General features: G+C 39.8%; 1 protein-coding gene across 3 annotated transcripts in view; it reads right to left on the reverse strand.

Moving 5' to 3' along the window:
• The window catches only part of LOC140493628 (switch-associated protein 70-like), a 138,958-nt gene that overhangs the window by 34,801 nt on the left and 83,668 nt on the right, over positions 1 to 20,489 (reverse strand). For all 3 annotated transcript variants that reach the window (XM_072592266.1, XM_072592267.1, XM_072592268.1), the window contains one exon: positions 15,467 to 15,648. In XM_072592266.1, the coding sequence (XP_072448367.1) occupies positions 15,467 to 15,648 (182 nt within the window). The remainder of the gene's footprint in view (positions 1 to 15,466; positions 15,649 to 20,489) is intronic.

The following is a 20,489-nucleotide window of genomic DNA, read 5'->3' on the forward strand; positions in this document are numbered from 1 at the left end:
AAGGCCTCCCTGTACATGGATGACGTCGCCGTTCTCTGCTCGGATCCACTGTCCGTGCACAGATTCATGTGCATATGTGACCAGTTCGAATGGGCCTCGGGGGCCAAGGTAAACAGAGGCAAGAGTGAGGCTATGCTCTTCGGGAACTGGGCCGACCAATCCTCGATCCCCTTCGCCGTCAGGACTGACCACCTGAAGGAGCTAGGTATTTGGTACGGGGTGGGGGGGGGGTGGTGGTGGTGCTGGGGCATGCGCCAAATCTTGGGAGGAGTGTATCAGCAAAGTGAGGCAGAAACTGGGCAGATGGAAGCTACGGTCACTCTCCATCGCAGGAAAAAAACCTGGTCATCAGATGTGAGGCACTGTAACTGCTGTTATACATGGCACAGGTCTGGCCTATTCCCAGAACCTGTGCCGCTGCAGTCACCCAGGCCATCTTCCAACTTATATGGAGATCAAAGATGGACCGGGTCCAAAGGGACTCGATGTATAAAGATCTGGGCAACGGGGGGAGAAAAAACACACCCAATGCCACCCTCACCCTGATGGCCACCTTTATGTGAGGCTGCATCAAGCTGTGCGTGGATCCCCGGTACGCAAACACCAAGTGTCACTACGTACTGAGGTTCTACCTGTCCCCGGTGTTGCGAAGGATGGGCCTGGTCTCACTGCCGTGGAATGCTCCAAGAAGTTGGACTGTTCCATATCACCTGCCCTTCGTGGAGAAGTTTAAGAAGAAAAACACCTTTGACCACAAGTCCATCAGGAAGTGGTCAGCACGTGGTGTCCTTGAGACCCTTCAGGAAAAGGAGAGGGCGGATCCTGTCTAGCAGTTCCCTGAGCAGACTGTCAAAGTCATTTGGCAGAATGCCTCATCACCAGAACTTTCCAACAAGCACCAAGACATGGTTTGGCTGGTGGTGAGAAGGGCCTGTGAGATCCTTTATGCACGCCCGGACTCTCTCCCGCATCGCACACTGCTCTCGAAGCAGCTGCGGGGGGGACAAGACTGTCACGCACCTCCTTCTGGAATGTGCCTACGCAGAAGAAGTCTGGAGAGGAATGCAGTGGTGTTTGTCAAGGTTCATCTCAAGCAGCGCCGTGATGCGGGACTCCGTGCTCTAAGATCTGTTCCCTGGGACGCACACCGAGACGAACATCAACTGTGCCTGGAGGATCAACAACTCGGTGAAGGATGCTCTCTGGGCGGTCCTAAACCTGCTGATCTTCCAGCTGAAGGAGTTGACCCGGACTGAGTGTTGCAGACTGGCACATTCCAAGGTCCAGGACTACGTGTCGAGGGATGCACTGAAGTTTGGGGCAGCTGCCGCCAAGGCGCGGTGGGAAAGACCACCGTGTAACATCTGCCTGCCTGAGAAGAACAGGGGGCCCACCCAGACATTTGGGCTCTGCTGACACCTCAGCAGAAGAGCTGGATAGCAAATGTACAGACTTGTATATAGGAAAAATAAGTTTCAATGTCTGTATGTAAAGCAATGTAATGTGCGCATAAGAATGGCATGACCAATTGTATAGAAATCCAAATAATTTTATGAATAAAGTATATTTTTGAAAAAAAAATTAGTGTGGTTACTTCTGCTGAAATGTGACAAAGATTTTCATCCAATCCCCGTCCTTATGCTTTGTCACTACAGGTTTGACAGGGTAAGGAAAATCATAGGGACATCATCCCTATCTTATCACTCCATGACAGGCATCATTAGGTCACCTAAACTACGTCACTTGAGATTTAAAAAAAATCACAGCTGTTCAAAGCCACAAAAAAGTACTGCAAAGTACGATAAGCTTATACCTAATCTTTAAATAGTGCATTGCTCACACTGGTGTTGTTATAGAAACAGTGTGTTGAGCTACGAAAGATATTATCTTTTATTTTGCAATACATGTACGCAAAGTCCAACAGAAACCATACTCTGTCATCTATCACACATACTTCAGAAAATTTAAAAATCCAAATGCTGCTTACGTTAAATCTAAGAGACAATAAATTACAGAATCACTGAAGCAAAGTTATAATTCTCAGCAGGTTTTAAAATAATTAATAAGTGGACCAACAACTTTGCTACAGCTGCCAAAAACTGAAAAGAATGCAAAGCGAAATTAAACGTGAAAATGATGATTACATGGGGAGCAAATTCAGATTCACTTCTCAGAGCATCTTTCTACCTCATTAACATAGGTCAATGTTAAATTAGGAAGTCACTCAGACTTCCAGTATAAAAATATTCAGACCTGAACAAAATTTATATTCGTAGGTAACTGCTGAAGCATGAACACACATTTAAAGGTTCTCAGCGATGTCCTTAGGCAATTATCCTGCGGTTGATTTCTTCCATGGTCATACATGAAAGAATAATCAATTAGGGCAAGTTATTCAAAGGTTACTGGGGAGGGGGGTTACTGATTTCAGCAGACCACCCCAGCAACAAAACTGGATAGCCCAATGGAGTATTTTAAAATGTGAAGATTTATTTTAAATATACTTTAATTTGTTTGCATTTTTCAGACTGCTTCCTTCAGCATTAGTAAATTGATACAAGTCAAAGAAGCACATTTACCACTAAAAACCAAGATTGACTACAAAATTGAAAACAGGTAAATTTGTTAATCTCATCACATTAAGCTGCAATAACTTTCAATATTTCACAAAATTGTGTGAAAAGAATAACACTAACTCGTTGAAAACCTTTTATAATATCCTCTCCACTGATACTCGTCTCCTGATGGTAGTAAGTACAGTTCAGTGAGTCACTCAATGTAATTCTAAGGGACCATTTCAACACTGGCTCAGATAACAAGCCATCCCACCATGGTGCACATCATTACTGAGCTGAATTCTGATTGTGCTGAATGACTGTTTAATATCTGCACTCCCCTGAGGTTCATCACCTGAAAGTTAGAATCTGGGAATATTTTCATGACCATTTTGACAAAAACTAACTCAGCACAGATTTCAGATCAAATTGGGGTTATTCTGGTCTTCATAATTCTGTAGCATACCGTTGAATACATTTAGCTATCCTGCCATTTGGTAAGGTCTCATATAACCAACCTGCGATCTACAAACTCTTCACAGACAGTTCACTCTGAAATAACTCCACAGACGCTGGTATCCCAACACCAAGTCACCCTCTAATGACACATGGAGAGTCTTTGACACTGATCCAGCTTCCTCACAGCTGCTTCTCAGGGTGAACAGGATGTCTGATACTCCTGTTCCTACCTGTCACCCAGGATTCCCTGATTTGACCAGATTAACAGCCCCAGTTGGGGAACTCATTCAATTAAGGTCCACTTGGCTGACCTCATTGCAATTACTATTTACACACACTTTCTTATTAACACACATGAATATGAAGAATTCTAAATAAGAACCTTAAAAGTTACAATCACAAGAAGAAAGAACATTTAAAAATCATAGTGTTCAACAAAGGACTAAAATTTATATTCAGGCAATCTTACACAATATGCTTCAGCTACTTGATGAAAAAAATGTCCCCAACCATTCAAGGAACCAAAGTATTTTACATTTGCTGATAATAACAGGTAGGGGTATCCTTCATCACCAGTACATGGAGAATAGATCTTCAAGATAAATTGAAGATATTCTAGAATATAAAGAATGTGATGAAGTATTATTTACTCGGCAAAATGTACTGTTTACGCAATGAACAATGGAGACACAGATGTCTGTAGTGTATGAAACCAGGTGGATCGCGTTGACTACAAGACCCTTAATTGGTGTTAACCTGGCCAATCAGGAAAGCCCTGGCTGACCATGATAAATAGGGGATTTAGAATTTTCTCAGTTCAGGGAAATGACTCCAAGCTGACTGGCCACAGCAGTGTACTGTGCACAAGTAAATAAAGGGTGACTTGGTGACAGGATACCAGCCTCAACACAGTTATTTCAATGTGGATAAGTAAAATCTTATACTCAAGAGACAAACCAACCTGTCAATGTTTAATCCAGCTATTTTTGTTATGTTTCCCCTAAATCCCCACACCACTGTAACCATACTTTATTGAAAGTAACTGATTCCTCCTGTTAACCTGACGTATTCAAGGTACAAACTAAACTCAAAATAACTACACGTCAATCATTTTATTAAGATCGTCTGCAGCCTTTTAAAAAAAAACTTATTCATGGGACGTGGGCATTATTGATGAGGCCTGCATTTATTGAGTATCCCTATCTGCCCTCGAAAAGGCATTGGTGAACTACCTTCTTCAACCATTGCAGACCATGGGGTGTAGATACACCTAGAGTGTAGCTAGGGAGGGAGTTCCAGGACATTGACCCAACAGCACTGAAGAACCAGAGGCATAGTTCCAAGTCAGAATGGAGATGGTTTTTAAGGGGGAAGTATTCCCGTGCACCTGCTGCACCTGTCCTTCTCGATGGTAAAGGTCACAGATTTTAAATATGCAATTAGAGAAGTCTCAGAGTGTCGCTGAGGTGCATATTGTAGTTGATACACATTATGCATTAGTGTCTGAATGCTGTGTGGGTCTTGTTGTATTTCAATTTGGAGTGCTTCCGTACTTGGTGAGTTATGAATTGTGTTGAACATTAGGGAATCATCAGCAAACATCTCTGATCTTACGTTGGAAACAAGGGCGTTGAAGAAGCAGTTGAAGATGGTTGGGCACAGGACACTACGCTGAGGAATTCCTGCAGAGATGTCCTGGTTTAAGATTATTAACCTCCAATAACCACAGTTTTTGCCCTCATTCCCATCAATTCCAGTTTAACCAGGGAAGCCAAACGTTTGTGGAAATCTTAGTAATAAATATGTAATTTGACAGTTTACAAAGAGGAGTGAAGACTATGCACTGCATTTCTCAAGATATTTTCACATTATACCACTGCGACTATGCAAACAAATGGAAGAAAAATTAGAGAAATTAAATCAGAAATTAGGGGGAAAAACAGCAGAACCAAATGGTTACTATGACTAAATGCAGAAAATGCAAGTGAAGCAGATTCAAAGACGAGCTGTACAAAGAGATAAAGCAGAGTAGAAGGTTCAACCACAAAGCTGTAATTCATGGTTACAAAATAATTGTTTCCACTTCGTGCGTAAAAGAAAGAATGGAAATGATCTCATTGTTTGTGCTTGCGTTTGTGTAGAAAATAAAATTAAAAAGGAAAGGAGTAATCCAAAACAATGTGATAAGGACATGGCCTACATCCAAAGTTAACTAACCTGACCTTGTTACAGAAATGATAACGAGAACTAAAGGTTTGGAATATTTGCAAGGTTTGGTACAGAAAGCAAACAATTGCTTTTCTTGTGAAGTTGTTTATAACATCAGGTAATCAGTTGCATTAGTAAGGGAACCTTGCTACTTGCTCCTTCAAGAGTCAAAAGTGAGCCTATTTTATAGAAGCAGTGATAGACTGATTCTATTATCAGTCAAGAACCCAAAGTTACTGGGAGTTAGGCTGAAAAGTGGTGTGAGGCTACAATCAGATCAGCCTCAATCTTATCAAGCGGTGGAACAGGATCAAGGGGTTGAACTGCCTACTCCTGTTCCTATATTATCTATGCATTTAGTTCCCACACGTATCTTGAATTACGTGAGTAGATTTTACATTCAAGTTTGCAGAAATACAGATAACCATCAGAGGATAATTTACAAAATTGAATGCAAGAGAGATGAGTGTTACAACCCAAGACCCTGCCCAATTATACCTCATCAGTAGATTTTCTCAACAGTACATATTTATTCTTCACTTCCTCCACTTTTAATAAATAACTTCCTCTCTAATTCCTTAACATCATCAATAAAATCGCAGGTCACCACCCATAATCCTGCAATGTTTAATCCAGGAGTACAAGAACAAAGCATTCATTAATTTTCCTCTATAAGTAATCATCAAATATCTTGTGGTTCAAGTAACGCAGTAACCTATGATGCATATCCATCCTTGCCACTGGTGAGATGGTATGAATATCCTCAACTTACCCATTTTTGTTTGGAGTGGGTCATTCCACATCTCCCACTCTAACACTCAGAATTACCTCTGTTAACTCAAAATACTCTAGATATGTGACTGTGCCTCTGCCAACCAGTCAAAGCATAGGCTGTGGGTAGATGGCCTTCTGTACCTCAGACTCTGCACAGATTCTACCAGGATTAGAGATTCTACTCATTTTTTCTTCAAACGTGGTGAATCTTTGGAACTCTCTTCTGGATAAGGTGTTGATACCAGGAGTTCTTGAATAATTTTGAAGTTCAATTAAATGGATTATTTTAAGTGAGGGAATGAAAGGTTGTCAGGGTAGATGAGAATTTGGATTTAAAGGTACAATTGGATCAGTCATGAACAGCCTCTTCCTGCTTCATATGTCTCTAGAAACCAATTCAATTACATCAAAGCTGCAACATTGTTTAAAAACTTAATTTGGTTTCAAAAGCCATCAGTGATGCCAATTAATAATTATACTGAAAGCTGGTGGAACTACAGGAAATCAATGTCTCACTGTCCAAAAGGATGCAATCCAATACTGTACTCCAGACTAAGTAAGACACCCAAAGCCAATTCACATGAAAGGAATACGAGGGACAACAGATTGCACATGTCAATGCTGCATTTGAAACATGACCATTACAAGATATGATCCTTGATCATTCAAAAATAAAAGATGATTACATTTGCTCATAGGTTAAGACATTATAATGTCATGATTTGGAGGTGCCAGTGTTGAACTGGGGTGTATAATGCTAAATATCACAATACCAGGTTATAGTCCAATAGGTTTATACAACGGATGAATGGACGCCGCACAACAATCAACAGACAGGAGTGTTCCCTCCCGCTGGGAGTGTTCCCTCCCGCTGGGAGAACACTTGACGATCCAGCACATTCGATATCAGATCTTCGGGTAACCATCCTCCAAGGCTGTCTTCAGGACCGGCAACAACACAAAGTGGCCAAGAAGAGACTGATCGCCAAGTTTGGTACCCATGGGGATGGCCTTAACCAGGACCTTGGGTTCATGTCACACTACAAGTGACCCCACTGCACTACACACACAAACACAGACAGACGCACGCATGTGCGCGCGCGTACACACACATACGCTCCTACAGACCCATACAGTCAAGCAGACCCTCTCTCATACATAAACTCTCTCTCATACGCTCACACATTCACTCCGACACTCATACCCCTTTACAGTTACACACACACAAGTTTGTGGGGTGAATTTGCACTTGCAGAATTGCATTTTATTTTGCTCAAAAACTGCATGAATCCATGTAATATTCTGTAACTCCCTTTTTTAGATTCGAATCAATCTGAACATTGGGGCATATTACAGCCTCACATTTGCCACCTCACCTCTTCATTGCATTATCTGAGCCAACATGGCACCAATTGTTAAAGTTCACTTGAGAATGTAACTTTAAGCAAGTTACGGGATTTATAGATGGAAGAAGTGAAACCAATATGGTCATTCTAAAAGATGAGAGACTTAACAGACAATCCAGGTCTCTTTCAATATATAATTTCAGTTGCATCACACTGTAAACTTGTGCCATAAATTCTGAGTTCTACAATTTTATACTCCACAACCACCTGGAAGTATCAGCGCTCCAAAGGCTAGTGCTACCAAATGAACCTGTTGGACTATAACCTGGTGTTGTGTGATTTTTAACTTTGTACATTATAAAGTGACACAGTTACAAAATCCAGAAGGGTTTCAAGTTTGCTTGCTGATCTAAGCTTGTAGAAATGTTAAGATTCACCTTATTGAGTTAAGCCTAAGTCCTGGGGAAAAATCAGCCACTCAACCTTTATTGCGATAGTATTCAAGAGTCCCAATGAATAACAGAAGAATCAGGTTTTTCTGATATGTTCTAAAATGTTCAGACAGGTATGAAGTCATGAAATGAGCCACTTGTGTACAGATTTAGAGGGTATTCAACTCCATTGTGGGAGAAATGAAATTTAAAATACAAATGTTCTTTCTGCAAAGCCAAATTCTTTAATGAGCAAAATGACCAACGTTAAAACCAGACTTTAAGCTGAGCTGTATTGCAGGAAATACCAAACAGAGGGAAAGGGCTTTTCTACACAATGATATGCAGAATGATAATGGTGGGCAGTGGGAAGGGGAGGGGGAGGGTACACCTTCTAAATGATAAATAGCACCTATTCACTAAGACCTGGCCCAAGTCTCCTCGCATCCAAGGACACAGCAGGTACTTTTAAATATTATATGAAATTAATAAAATTGGTCCGTACAACAGCTGTAGTCCATTTTGGCTTTGATTACAATGTTGTGTGTGTTTACCGTGAAAGATGATACTCAATGAAGCAATTATAAAAGAGTTCCTAGGTCTAAAATAGGAAAACCCATTTAAAACCATTGGGAAGTGATGGCATGTCCAAAGAGTTTGATCAGGAAAGGAAGGTTAGAGATAAGGAAGTAGTCTGCAAAGTCAAACAAGTCAAGGGTTGTTCTTCAAGAACAGCAGTAATAATAGCTTAAAGAATAGTGAGGCAATACTTGAAGAGAGAGAACCAGTCGTGTGTGAATAGGGTCAAGGGAGTAGGAAGCAAATCTCATGAACAAAATGAATTTGGGGACAGCAAGAGTGGTTATAGTTGAGAAAGTAAAGAAAGCTGTGAGTTCAGGGCTAAGGTGGGAGAGCCCTCATAGGAAATTTGAGTGAGAAAAGGGATGGGAGGAAAGCAGCTGAATGGATCATCTCAATTTTAGAATTATTGAACAATACAGAAGACTATCTGCCTTTCTACTGAATATTTTTTAGAGAGCTAGTAGCATAGCTGTAATGTCACTGCATTAGTAACCCAGAATTCAGGTAATGCTCTGGAGACATAAATTCAAATCCTACCACAACAGACTGTAAAATTTAAATTCAACAAAAATCTGAGATAAAGAAAAGCTAGTCTAATGGCAACTATGAAACCACTATCAATTATCATAAAACTCGACCTGGTCACCAGTGTCCTTTACGGAAGAGTATTACCATATTATCTTATCTAGCTTACACATGCCTCCAAACACACAGCAATGATAAAGACTCTTAACTGCCCAATGAGCACTAAGGAATGGACAATAAATGCTGGCCTAGTCAAGGACACACAGATCTCTCAAATAAATAACAAAAAAAATTCAGTGAGTTCCTATTTTTGCAATTTTTAATTTCTCCTTTATTTATCGAACTCTCCTTTGAATTCTCCTGTTGCCTCCACCTCATCAGGCAGTCTGTTCCAACACTTACTGATGTTATATTCTATTCGTTTATGCATAAAGCACATTACTTGCTGTCCTGCCACCTCCTTCAATTTGTGGACAAACATCCCTGTCTTCTTCTCTTTGCATCCATTTTAAAAAAACATACCACCGAGCTTGTATTGGTTCTGCTCATTTGTTTGTTTACTCATGGGATGTGGGCTATAGTGGCTATGCCAGCATTTACTGAACAACCCATGTTGCCTTGAGGTGGTGGTAAGCTGATTTCTTGAATACCTGTATTCCATTTTATGACTGTATCATGGTCATAGGTCACCACAGATCATAGAAATCCTACAGGGTAAAAACAATGACTGCAGATGCTGGAAACCAGATTCTGGAGTAGAGTGGTGCTGGAAAAGCACAGCAGTTCAGACAGCATCCGAGGAGCAGGAAAATCGACGCTTCGGGCAAAAGCCCTTCATCAGGAATACAGCGGGAGGGGGAGGAGGAGGGTACACCTTCTAAACAGAAATCCTACAGTGTGGCAATAGGCCATTCAGCCCATTGAGTCCAAACAGAGTCTCTGAACAGCATCCTAACCAAACTCACCCCACTACCCTATCCCTGTAAACCTGCAGTCCACCTAACCCACACATCCCTGGACATCATGAGCAATTTAGCATGGCCAATCCACCTAACCTATACTTCTTTGGACTGTCGGAGGAAACCCACGCAGACATGGACAGAATGTGCAAAATCCACACAGCCAGTCGCCCGAGGCTGGAATTGAACCTGGGTCCCTGATGCTGTGAGGCAGCAGTGCCACTAAGCTATCGTGCAGATTTTTGTTGAATTTAAATTTCACCATCTGTTGTGGTACAATTTGAATCTATGTCTTCAGAGCACTACCTGAGTTCTGGGTTGCTAATGCTTGCTACCAGCTCTCCAAAAATTATTCTGGGTTATTCTCCTTTTAAAATGTGTTACCTCACACTCTTCTGTTATGTCCAAGTCTCAGGTCATCTCCAAATGTCAAAATTGTGCAGAAACAAGTAGTATTTTACCAAATACCTTACTTATCTATTTCAGGTACTGCCAGTGCTACTAATATTAAAGCCTTGAATTTTATTGTATCCATTACCATAGAAACATCATTTATCCCAGCTTTGACAAAGTGACTTTAAACTAAACATTTACTACTTTCACAATTTTTCTCATCTGTGCCAATAGATCTGCAGTCAGTTCATTTGCTCCTTACACACCTCTTATTGTTGTTACTACTCCAGAAAACCTTTAAAACCTTGGCATTAATCATCAATCTATTCTTCGTACTGCCTCTTTATCCTTCATATCCTTTGTCACTTGTCTACTCTTTACGTGCAGTCCAATTCTTCCTTGTATTATCAAACATGCAAGTTAGATGCCCCAGTTTTTGTTTCATCCTTTCTTCCAGCTCCTTCATTATCCAGCCAGCTTTTGCTTTGGTTGTCCTGCCTTGGGGAAATGAATGTAGAATATCCCTGTTTCATCTCCTTTTTAAAAAGGCCATTCTTTGCTTCATTGATTATTTTGCTTGCCTTACCTGGGCCACATCCATTTTTAATTTACTGAATATGCCATTCTCAAATTAAGTATTTTTATTCTGGACCATATTTTGTCGTCTGTAACCAATCTAAATCTCACAATGCTACAATCATTATTCTCAAAAGGCTTCCTCATTTCGTAATGTTCTCCATTTGTCCACTTCACTAGATCTATTAATGCTACCTTCCCATTGGACAAGGAAGTTCCCTTCTGACATTCACCTTCTTCTTTAGTTAGCACAAATCATTATCCCAATTAGTACTGGTGTTATTAAAATCTCTCACCATAAATACTCTAATACTTATATATTTGTTAGTTTTGCAAGATGTCAAGTAGCAGAATGGTCGCTCCATTGCTGGCCTCCAATAAAACAACTTTGGTATTTGATCCCCCAAGGTCATTCTCTATGACGTTGCAATATTTTCCTCACACAAAATACACCCAACTCTTTTATTCCTTCCATATCTCTCCTGTTTATCTTAAAGAGGTCCCTCCTATTGCATGATGGTCAATTTCTCAACCATTCCCAACCATGGCTTTAGCCATATATTAACTTCCCACATCCTTCTATCTCGAGCATATGGCACTGGATGTGACCAGAGGTTGATACTTTAAGGCTAAGTATTCTAATTTGCTCCTTGTTTCTGTAAACTTTGACCATGCAACTTTGACCCTCTTCTTTCCTATATCATTGGTTCAACATGGAACACTGCCTTTACTCTATTCCTTTTGCTTGGAATCGTCTCCATGGAGTCAATTACTCTGTCACCAGGGAGACAACATACACTGAAAATAGCAGAACTGCCAACTTTCTAATTCCCCATTAACACTGCATCCCTACACATTTCCCTACCTGTACCAGGATGTCCTATTGTACTGAATGTTGAATCTTAGTCTGAAAGTGTTTCATTCCCAACAGACTCTGCACAATATGCCTCATCCTATCCTTCAAGGAGACCATCTGTTTCCGAGTGTGTAAGGGTAGGGGTAATCACTTCCTGAAACTGCAGTTCTGGAAACAGTTAACCAATGCATTGCCATTGAACCAGCCCTCAAGTTCTTTCACCAGAAATACAAGTTTAAACAACGAGAGGTATCTCCTGTAATTATGGGCATCCAGGATACATTATTGGGATTGCAATAAGAAAGTGGTATCTGAAGTTCTTGCACGTGCTGCTCATTCCACATCTTCGGTCACCCTCAAATTCTGGGCCTATACCATCCTCTTACATCCCCAACCCCATAATTTCAGGGTCACCCAGCCCCTCAAACCACAAGTTCCCATCCACAAGCAGGAGAGAAATGAATCTACCTCTGCATAAATCTACACAATCATTCAATCCCAGAGACAGAGATGTTATTGTTGCTGAGTAAAGAAAACTCATTGTATCTTAAAACAGGAATCGGATTCCTGATGAAGGGCTCCTTCCCAAAACGTCAATTTTCCTGCTCCTCGGATGCTGCCTGACCTGCTGTGCATTTCCAGCACCACTCTAATCCCCAGCATCTACAGTCCTCACTTGTGCCATAGAACCTTAGTGCTAACTGCATTAAAATCACCACACTTAAGAGCAGGATTAGACCATGTATCTTCTGGATTCTGGATTAGTGGTGCTGGAAGAGCACAGCAGTTCAGGCAGCATCCAAGAAGCAGCGAAATCGACGTTTCGGGCAAAAGCCCTTCATTCCTGATGAAGGGCTTTTGCCCGAAACGTTGATTTCGTTGCTCGTTGGATGCTGCCTGAACTGCTGTGCTCTTCCAGCACCACTAATCCAGAATCTGGTTTCCAGCATCTGCAGTCATCATTTTTACCTCCTGTATCTTCTGGATTCTGATTTGCCATTCAATATGATCATAGCTCAACTGCTAGCTCAAGTTCTCACCTTATCCTCATATCCCTGGTTTTCCTTCTTGCCCAAATAATTATTCTCAGTTTTGAATATATTAATCAACTGTGTAATCAGAGTGCATGAGATATAGGATCCCAAAGTTTCAGAACTCTGAAACAGTTTTTTCATCTCACCTGAATTGGCTGACCCTACATCTTGAGAATATCACTTCTGGACTCCCAGCAGACTTGCATCATTAACCCCCTTTGAAAATTTTATACACTTCAATGAAGGCATTGCTCATTTTCCTAAGTTCCAAACTGTGTGGAGTTACTCTATTCAATTTCTTCATCCTAAGTGAGCATTCGCATCACAGGAATCAATAAAATCACCTCTACAGCATCCCCTCCTCGATCTTTTACTATAAATTCCGTATCCTATGATCCTGCCCCGCTGTACACCTGATGAAGGAGCAGCGATCCGAAAGCTTGTGCTTCCGAATAAACCTGTTGGACTATGACCTGGTGTTGTGTGATTTCTAACTTTCTCCACCCCAATCCAACACTGGCACCTCCAAATCCTAGACCATAAGGGAAGGCTTAGTGGTTTGAAGGCACTCTGCAGTTCACAATTCAGGAGTGATCATTTTGAAGTGAAGCTTGTATTTTTTAAGACTGTAAATTGTCATTAAGTGCCTGTTTTTTGGGGGGTGGCTTTGGTTGTAGAAACCTCATTGAGGTTGGGTAACTGGCATAACAGCCTATTAATTACTCAGTCAAATAGTCAATCTAATAACAATCACGTTTTAAATTGGTGAAAAAAATACATTTTGTTGAAGGCTTTTGTCTTGCTCTTATCGGGATATTTCCCAAGAGGGGAAAACCAACAATGACACTGGATGAGAGTGTGATGATTGGTTGGCAAGTAGTCTCTGGTTGATAGGGGTGTTGCCATTTATATGGTTACCAGTTAACAGCCAATCTTGATTTAATTTTAAAACCAAACCAAGTTGACTTTGATTGGTCATGACATTGACCTGAAAAATGAACCAAAAAGTGTCTGTCACCTACTTTGTTGAGTTGGAACAAACACAACGTGTGTGTATGTTCTTTCTGCCTGCAAAGAACTGGCCCTCTCTATTAAAACATGTAGCTTGCTGTACACACAATTACACTACATTACGAACCTAACAACCGTAAATTGGATGTCAGCATAATTCCTCACACATTCAGGATTATCCAGTGAATGTTATGCTATTGCACAATCACATTTAATGTTAGACACTCAGTTTTGCAATTGCAGGTGGTTGGCTACAGTCAGTACCTTGCTAGCTGAGATCAGCTGAAGTGATACATTGTTTGATATGATCCACCAATCTTTGGGCAAGCAGCCAACTTTTACTTCACCACATTACTCTTTCATTTGATGTATAGAGTGGCTTTTTGGCTTGACAGCAGCATTCTATTAATGTTCTATTAATTAACACCATTCATGTTGTTACAATGAACACCATTCAGTTAGCTTCACTTGTTGGTTTGAGCAATGTGTACAATTAAATATGTAGACCTTACATCCCAAAGACCAGCAGATTGTATTAAAGAGCATTAAAGACCATGTCTGTTTGGCTGCTCACAACAAGCAAGGTAGTGACTGTACCCAACTAGCCCAAACTTACAAAACTCACAACGTAATGTCCAACATTAGATGTGATTCTACTATTGTACAATTGCTGGATAATACAATTGCCGTACAAAAGCCTTCAACAAAATGTATTTTTTTCACCAATTTAAAACGTGATTGTTCTTAGATTGACTAACTGACTGAGTAATTAATAGGCTGTTATACCAGTTACCCAACCTCAATGAGGTTTCTACAACCAAAGCCACCCCCCAAAAAACAGGCACTTAATGACAATTTACAGTCTTAAAAAATACAAGCTTCACTTCAAAATGATCACTCCTGAATTGTGAACTGCAGAGTGCCTTCAAACCACTAAGCCTTCCCTTATGGTCTAGGATTTGGAGGTGCCAGTGTTGGATTGGGGTGGAGAAAGTTAGAATGTGCAAGGAATTACATTAACAACCAGAATTATCAGCTACGCTCACAACGTTGCATATTTGTGAGTATTAGAAGCTACACATTAATATAATATGGAGGTGCCAGTGTTGGATTTGGATGGATAAAGTCAGAAGTCAAACGACACCAGGTCATAGTCCAACATGTTTATTTGAAATCAGAAGCTTTCAGAGCAGTGTTCCTTTGTCAGGTGAAGTTCCAAAAGTCTGGGATTTCAAAAATACCTGTTGGAGTATAACCCGGTGTCATGTTACTTCTAACATATATTACTACACGGAGTCCTTTTCTTCGCAGGCTGAAAGAACATCTACACACACTATGCCTTTTTCAACTCAACATAATCAGCGTCAGCCAGTTTCTGGTTCATTTCTCACTGCAATGCTTGAACCAATCGGAGCTGACCTGCCTCATGTAAAATTTAACAAAGCCTGGCTGTTAACTGTCAATCAACATTAATGAGCATATTCTCTATGGCAAAACCCCCGCCATTCGAAGAATACTTGCCAGCCAATCAGCATCCTCCACTGCTGTGTAAATATTGGTTTACTTCTCAAATTTGCATACTTGAAAATATGTGCAAGACAAAAAGCTTAATAAAATATGTACTTTCTAAACAACACTCATGTTCTGTACTATCGAATGACCCTGTCATAAATTATTGGTTATCCATTTTCAGAAAACCATTTATCACTTCTATAGACACATCTATCCATATGGAGCTCAGATCAAGAATTCCTCACCTTTCGCATTTTCTCTAATTCTTGCTGTTTATCTTCATTTGCCATTTGCAGCTCTTTCATTCGCTGTGCTATCTCATCTTGCTCTGCTTGTATTTTCTGTCGTAGTTCTCGCCGTTTCTGTCGTCCTTCCTTGTGTGGAGGAAGTCTCTGGTCCCTCAAAAAGTTGATGGCTGTTTGAATAGCTATTTAAAATGAACAAAGTCAGAAACCAAACACAAAGCTATACTTGGTAAAAACAATGACTGCAGATGCTGGAAACCAGATTCTGGATTAGTGGTGCTGGAAGAGCACAGCAGTTCAGGCAGCATCCAAGGAGCTTCGAAATCGACGTTTCGGGCAAAAGCTCTTCATCAGGAACCTGATGAAGGGCTTTTGCCCGAAACGTCGATTTCACTGCTCGTTGGATGCTGCCTGAACTGCTGTGCTCTTCCAGCACCACTAATCCAGAACAAAGCTATACTTGTCAGGTGTTACAGAGTCAAAGTTACCACTGTTAGTGTCGCTATGGTTGACCAGCACTCATTCTACTCATTCCCCTTGTATCAGTACCAGACTGCACCACAGTGGAATGCAGTTACCATGTCTCGATTGCTTTTTAAGTCTGATTTCCTGAACACTGGGACTAGAATTTATGATCTTTTGCAGCCTGTAAAATACTGTAATAAATTAAGCTGCTGAGAGTCTGGGCAAAGTTATTGTTAAAAATCTATTGGCCTTACAGGAAAACTATTTTATTATCTGGAACTTATTATTGCCGTATCAACAAAAAACTGAATTCAGAAACAGGAATGACTCAATAAAGGCAAACATTATGCAATCCAAGTTGCAGCGAGAATAGATGTATAAATAGATTCACTGTGGGAAACAGGGGCCCTCTCGTGGCACAGCCATAGTGTCCCTACCCCTGGACTGAGACACTTGGGTTCAAGTCCCACCTGCTCCAGAGATGTGTAATAACCTCTCTGGACAAGTTGATTAGGAAAATAGATAAAATAATTTTATTTTAAAATGCGATAGGGTTAGTGATTGACCTTTCTCCCCACCTAGGAATATGTCTCTTCTGTATCACACCATTCTCAATCTAATCTTAAAGGATGTGAAGAAAAAGAAAGAGACCTGTGCATGAATCTTTGAAGGTGGTAGGACAAAATGAGAAAATTATTTATATTAAATAAAAGTTGGATCTTTGACTTTGTTAATAGGGAAATACAGCACAGAAGTAAAGAAGTGATGATAAACCTTTGTGAAATATTGACTGGGCCTCAGCTACAGTGCTGTGATCAATTCCAATACTATTTTAAGAGGACATGTTACAAAGATTAACTGGAATGGTACCATGGCTGAGGGATACCAATTATGAGGAGGCACAAAAGAGGTACAGCAGAGAAGGTTAAGAACAAACCACTATAGAGACAAACCACTATAAATGCTGGAGGAAACATCACAGAAGTGCTTCACAGGAGGTTCCCAAGCACTGAGGATGTCACCTAGACAGGGGACGAAACATCTGCAACACAAATTCCCAGCTCAGCGAACAGAACCACAACAACGAGCACCCGAGCTACAAATTTTCTCACAAACTTTGAAGGTTAAGAACAGTTTGATGGAGGTGTTCATGAATGGTGTTGATAGTTTTCAGTTCACAAAAGCCAGTAGTCTGATGACATAGATTTTAAGTTGAGTGGCAAAATGACTAGAGACAACAGAAAACTGTTTTTACACACAAGAGAAATTTACAATCGAAAATTTACTTGAGGAAGCACATAATGCACCGACAGGAAAAAAAGTTACATAAAAGGAAAGAGCTCAAGGGTGATTGACTGTATAACTTGACTAAACAGCTAAGGGCTTGATGGGCTGACTGACCTTCTTCTGTGCTGCCTCATTCTACGATTCCAAGCCTGCCCACATTTATTTTACTTACAGCCCTCAAAATCAAAAATTGTGGTGCCGGAAAAGCACAGCCGGTCAGGCAGCATCTGAGGAGCAGGAGAGTTGACATTTCAAGCATAACCTCTTCAAAGCCAAATAAGCTATTTTCCGTCTATTTGGGTGGACTATATTTCAACCCAACGATATATTCAAGATGGAAAGAGAGTTTAATGGCATACTAAAGTAGTTACCTGGTTCTACTAAGCTGTGATACACTCATGTAAATGAAACAACTCCACAGAGACTGGTATCCCATCATCAAGTCACCCTTTATTTATGAGAGGAACGTTCTTGACACTGATCGAGCACCCTCAGAGCCAGTTCTCAAAGTGAACAGGATGTCTGACACTCCTCGTCTGTCAGCTAGGGCTCTCTGATTGGACCAGATTAACAGCCCCAATAAGGGAACTCACATTCTAGAAGGTCCACCTAGCTGACCTTGTTACAATTACTACAGTAACCATGATAAGTTCAAGAGAATGATAAAGGGTAAGAATTGTCAGAACTCAAAATTAATTTATTCTATTAATTCCTTCTGTATACTTAAATTGCATTACAGATTTAATTTAAACGATAAAATATTATAATATTTAGACACAAGTGAAAGACTTTGAGAAGTTGTTTAGTTTTAAAAAATCATCAATTTGTCAGATACTTCTAAGCATTTATTTAAACTTTAAAATGCCCCCCTGTTCTATTCAATCACTGAGAAAAGCAGCCTGTTTGAAAAAAAATCTACATATAATTTCCCAGCCGATCAAGGCCAGCTTGAATAACATATTCCAAAACGGTCTTCTGCTGAGTTGAATTAATTAGATATTATCCTTCTATGCCTTCTTTATGATAGATATTAACCCCAGTACTCAAGTGTAAGTAACATTTCCAGCATTGACAGTGACATGGGATTCACAAAGTTTTTTTTTAAAAGGAATTATAAAAGAGTTTTTAAAAAATCAGAAAGCTGCAAACTCCAAAGAAGTATTTCAAATCACCAACAGAAATCTATAGACATCTTGCTGATACACCCATTTTCAAAACATTGAATTATTCAGTGAAAATGACACATAATCTGAAAATAATGGGAGCAGTGATCCAGTGGATCAAGTAGTTTTCACTTTTCTCTATAATAATCTGCAGGTCCTTTTTTAACACTTCTGGTCAATGGAAAGGATGAAGTAGCAAATTGAAACAAGGCTTTCCCTTTTTAAAAAATTCTTCCATCAGTTGTGAGTGCTGCTGGCATGACAGCACCTATCATCTATTTCTGACTGCCCTTCAATTGAGTTCCCGGCCATTTCAAAGAACAGTTAAGAGTCAACCAGATTGTTGTGGGCCTGGAGTCTCACAAAGGCTAGATTTCCTTCCTTGAAAAGGACATTAGATTTTTTTAAAAAATGCTATTTGATGATAATTTCACCTTTTATAGTTTCAATTTGCATTGATTTGAACTTCAATTTCACCAACTGCTGTGTTGGGATTTGAAAGCACATCCCTAGAGGATCCCTCTGGATAATTAGTTGCCATTTGGTGATGACCTCTACTTTCAATGAAGTAGAATGAACTCACAGAGCTGATGCAATTCACCTCTTTACAGGCTAATCAGAAGGGACACTGGCCAAAGTGATAAGCAGAGCAAATCTCCACCCTGCTGATTTAGGAATTAAGATCCTAAGAGAACATTAGAAATTAACTCAATTTATTTAATACTTTAATAAATTCAAATTGAAACTTTGAAGTACTCAGTGTTTATGACAGTGCAGAGCCATTGTATCACGAGAACCACAAAAGGTATCTCATGTTATTTTGCTTACACTAACCAAAGTGATCCCTTGAAAATGAACCAGCAAATTCTACATAATCATTAACATTTGGTAGCATATCAAGTTGATTGATGCAAGATCAGGGAATGGAATACATCAACTTTGTAACAATGAAACTAACTCTAATTTCTACTTTTATTCAAAGAAGCCCACTTCTTGTTGAAAGATGGCCTTTAAATGTTAAGAACTTGCATTCATATTCACCTTCAGTTGACTCAAGTGTTCTCACATAAAGTAACTTTGAAGTTTACTACTGTTGTGGTGTAGTATCAGTCAATCTGTACAAACTAAAGTCTGACAGACAGCAGCAAAATAAATTCTTCAGTATGGGTTGAGGGATAAGCACTGGCAGGACACAAAGAATACCCCTACCTTCATTACATTGTGTCAAGGCATCTTTTTCATCCATCCAAGATGACAAAAAGGGCCATTATTGATTTAAAGTTTTATCCAAAAATTGACATCTTCATTAGTGCAGAATTCTCTCAGTGCTAAATTACTAGAGCCATTAATTTCCTTTCTCTTTAAGTGGTATTAAATAATACAACACTTGCATTAGCAAAAAAAAATTTTGAAGAATTTGAAATTGAGAGATTTGAGCCCATGAATTTTTGAGTCGGCAGTGGGAATACTACTTCTGAACCATGCTTGATATTATGGTCATGTCTAGACTGTCTTTGTTGACTTGTCTCATCTACCCAGCATTTTGTTGCTAATATAACTGTACTTGGCTAGGTGCATCTAGATAGCCTTACCACCCCAACAAGCTGTAAGAGGAAAATAACTTGTGTTCACTACATTCCTGTGATGTTTGAATTGAACGGAATTGAAGTTATTGTCACGTGTACCGAGGCACAGTGAAAAGCTTTGTCTTGCTCGCAAGACAGGCAGATCACAGAGTTAAGTAGCATAGATAAGTAAATAATAGGTAAACAGCAGCAAAAGCAAAAAATAATAATTTAATACTAATTAATATCACTCAAACTGAAACAAAATTAATGGCTCCAGTAGAATACACTTGATTAAAACCTCCTTCAACTTGAGTGTGCATACCAACTGAACTGTAAATAGTAAATAACGGACTGCTCTTCATATATGTCTAATTCAACCTAGGGCAACAAATTGAAATATTATAGAATGAAGATGGATATTGTATTAATCCCTGACATTAGAAACTGTCAATGCATTTAATAAATCTTAGACGCTTCACAACTAAGTTATATGATATATTGTATGTATTAATAACAGATCAATGACAAAGAGTTCATTTT

This window comes from Chiloscyllium punctatum, chromosome 22 (assembly GCF_047496795.1).
Source record: "Chiloscyllium punctatum isolate Juve2018m chromosome 22, sChiPun1.3, whole genome shotgun sequence".
Lineage (NCBI taxonomy): Eukaryota > Metazoa > Chordata > Chondrichthyes > Orectolobiformes > Hemiscylliidae > Chiloscyllium > Chiloscyllium punctatum.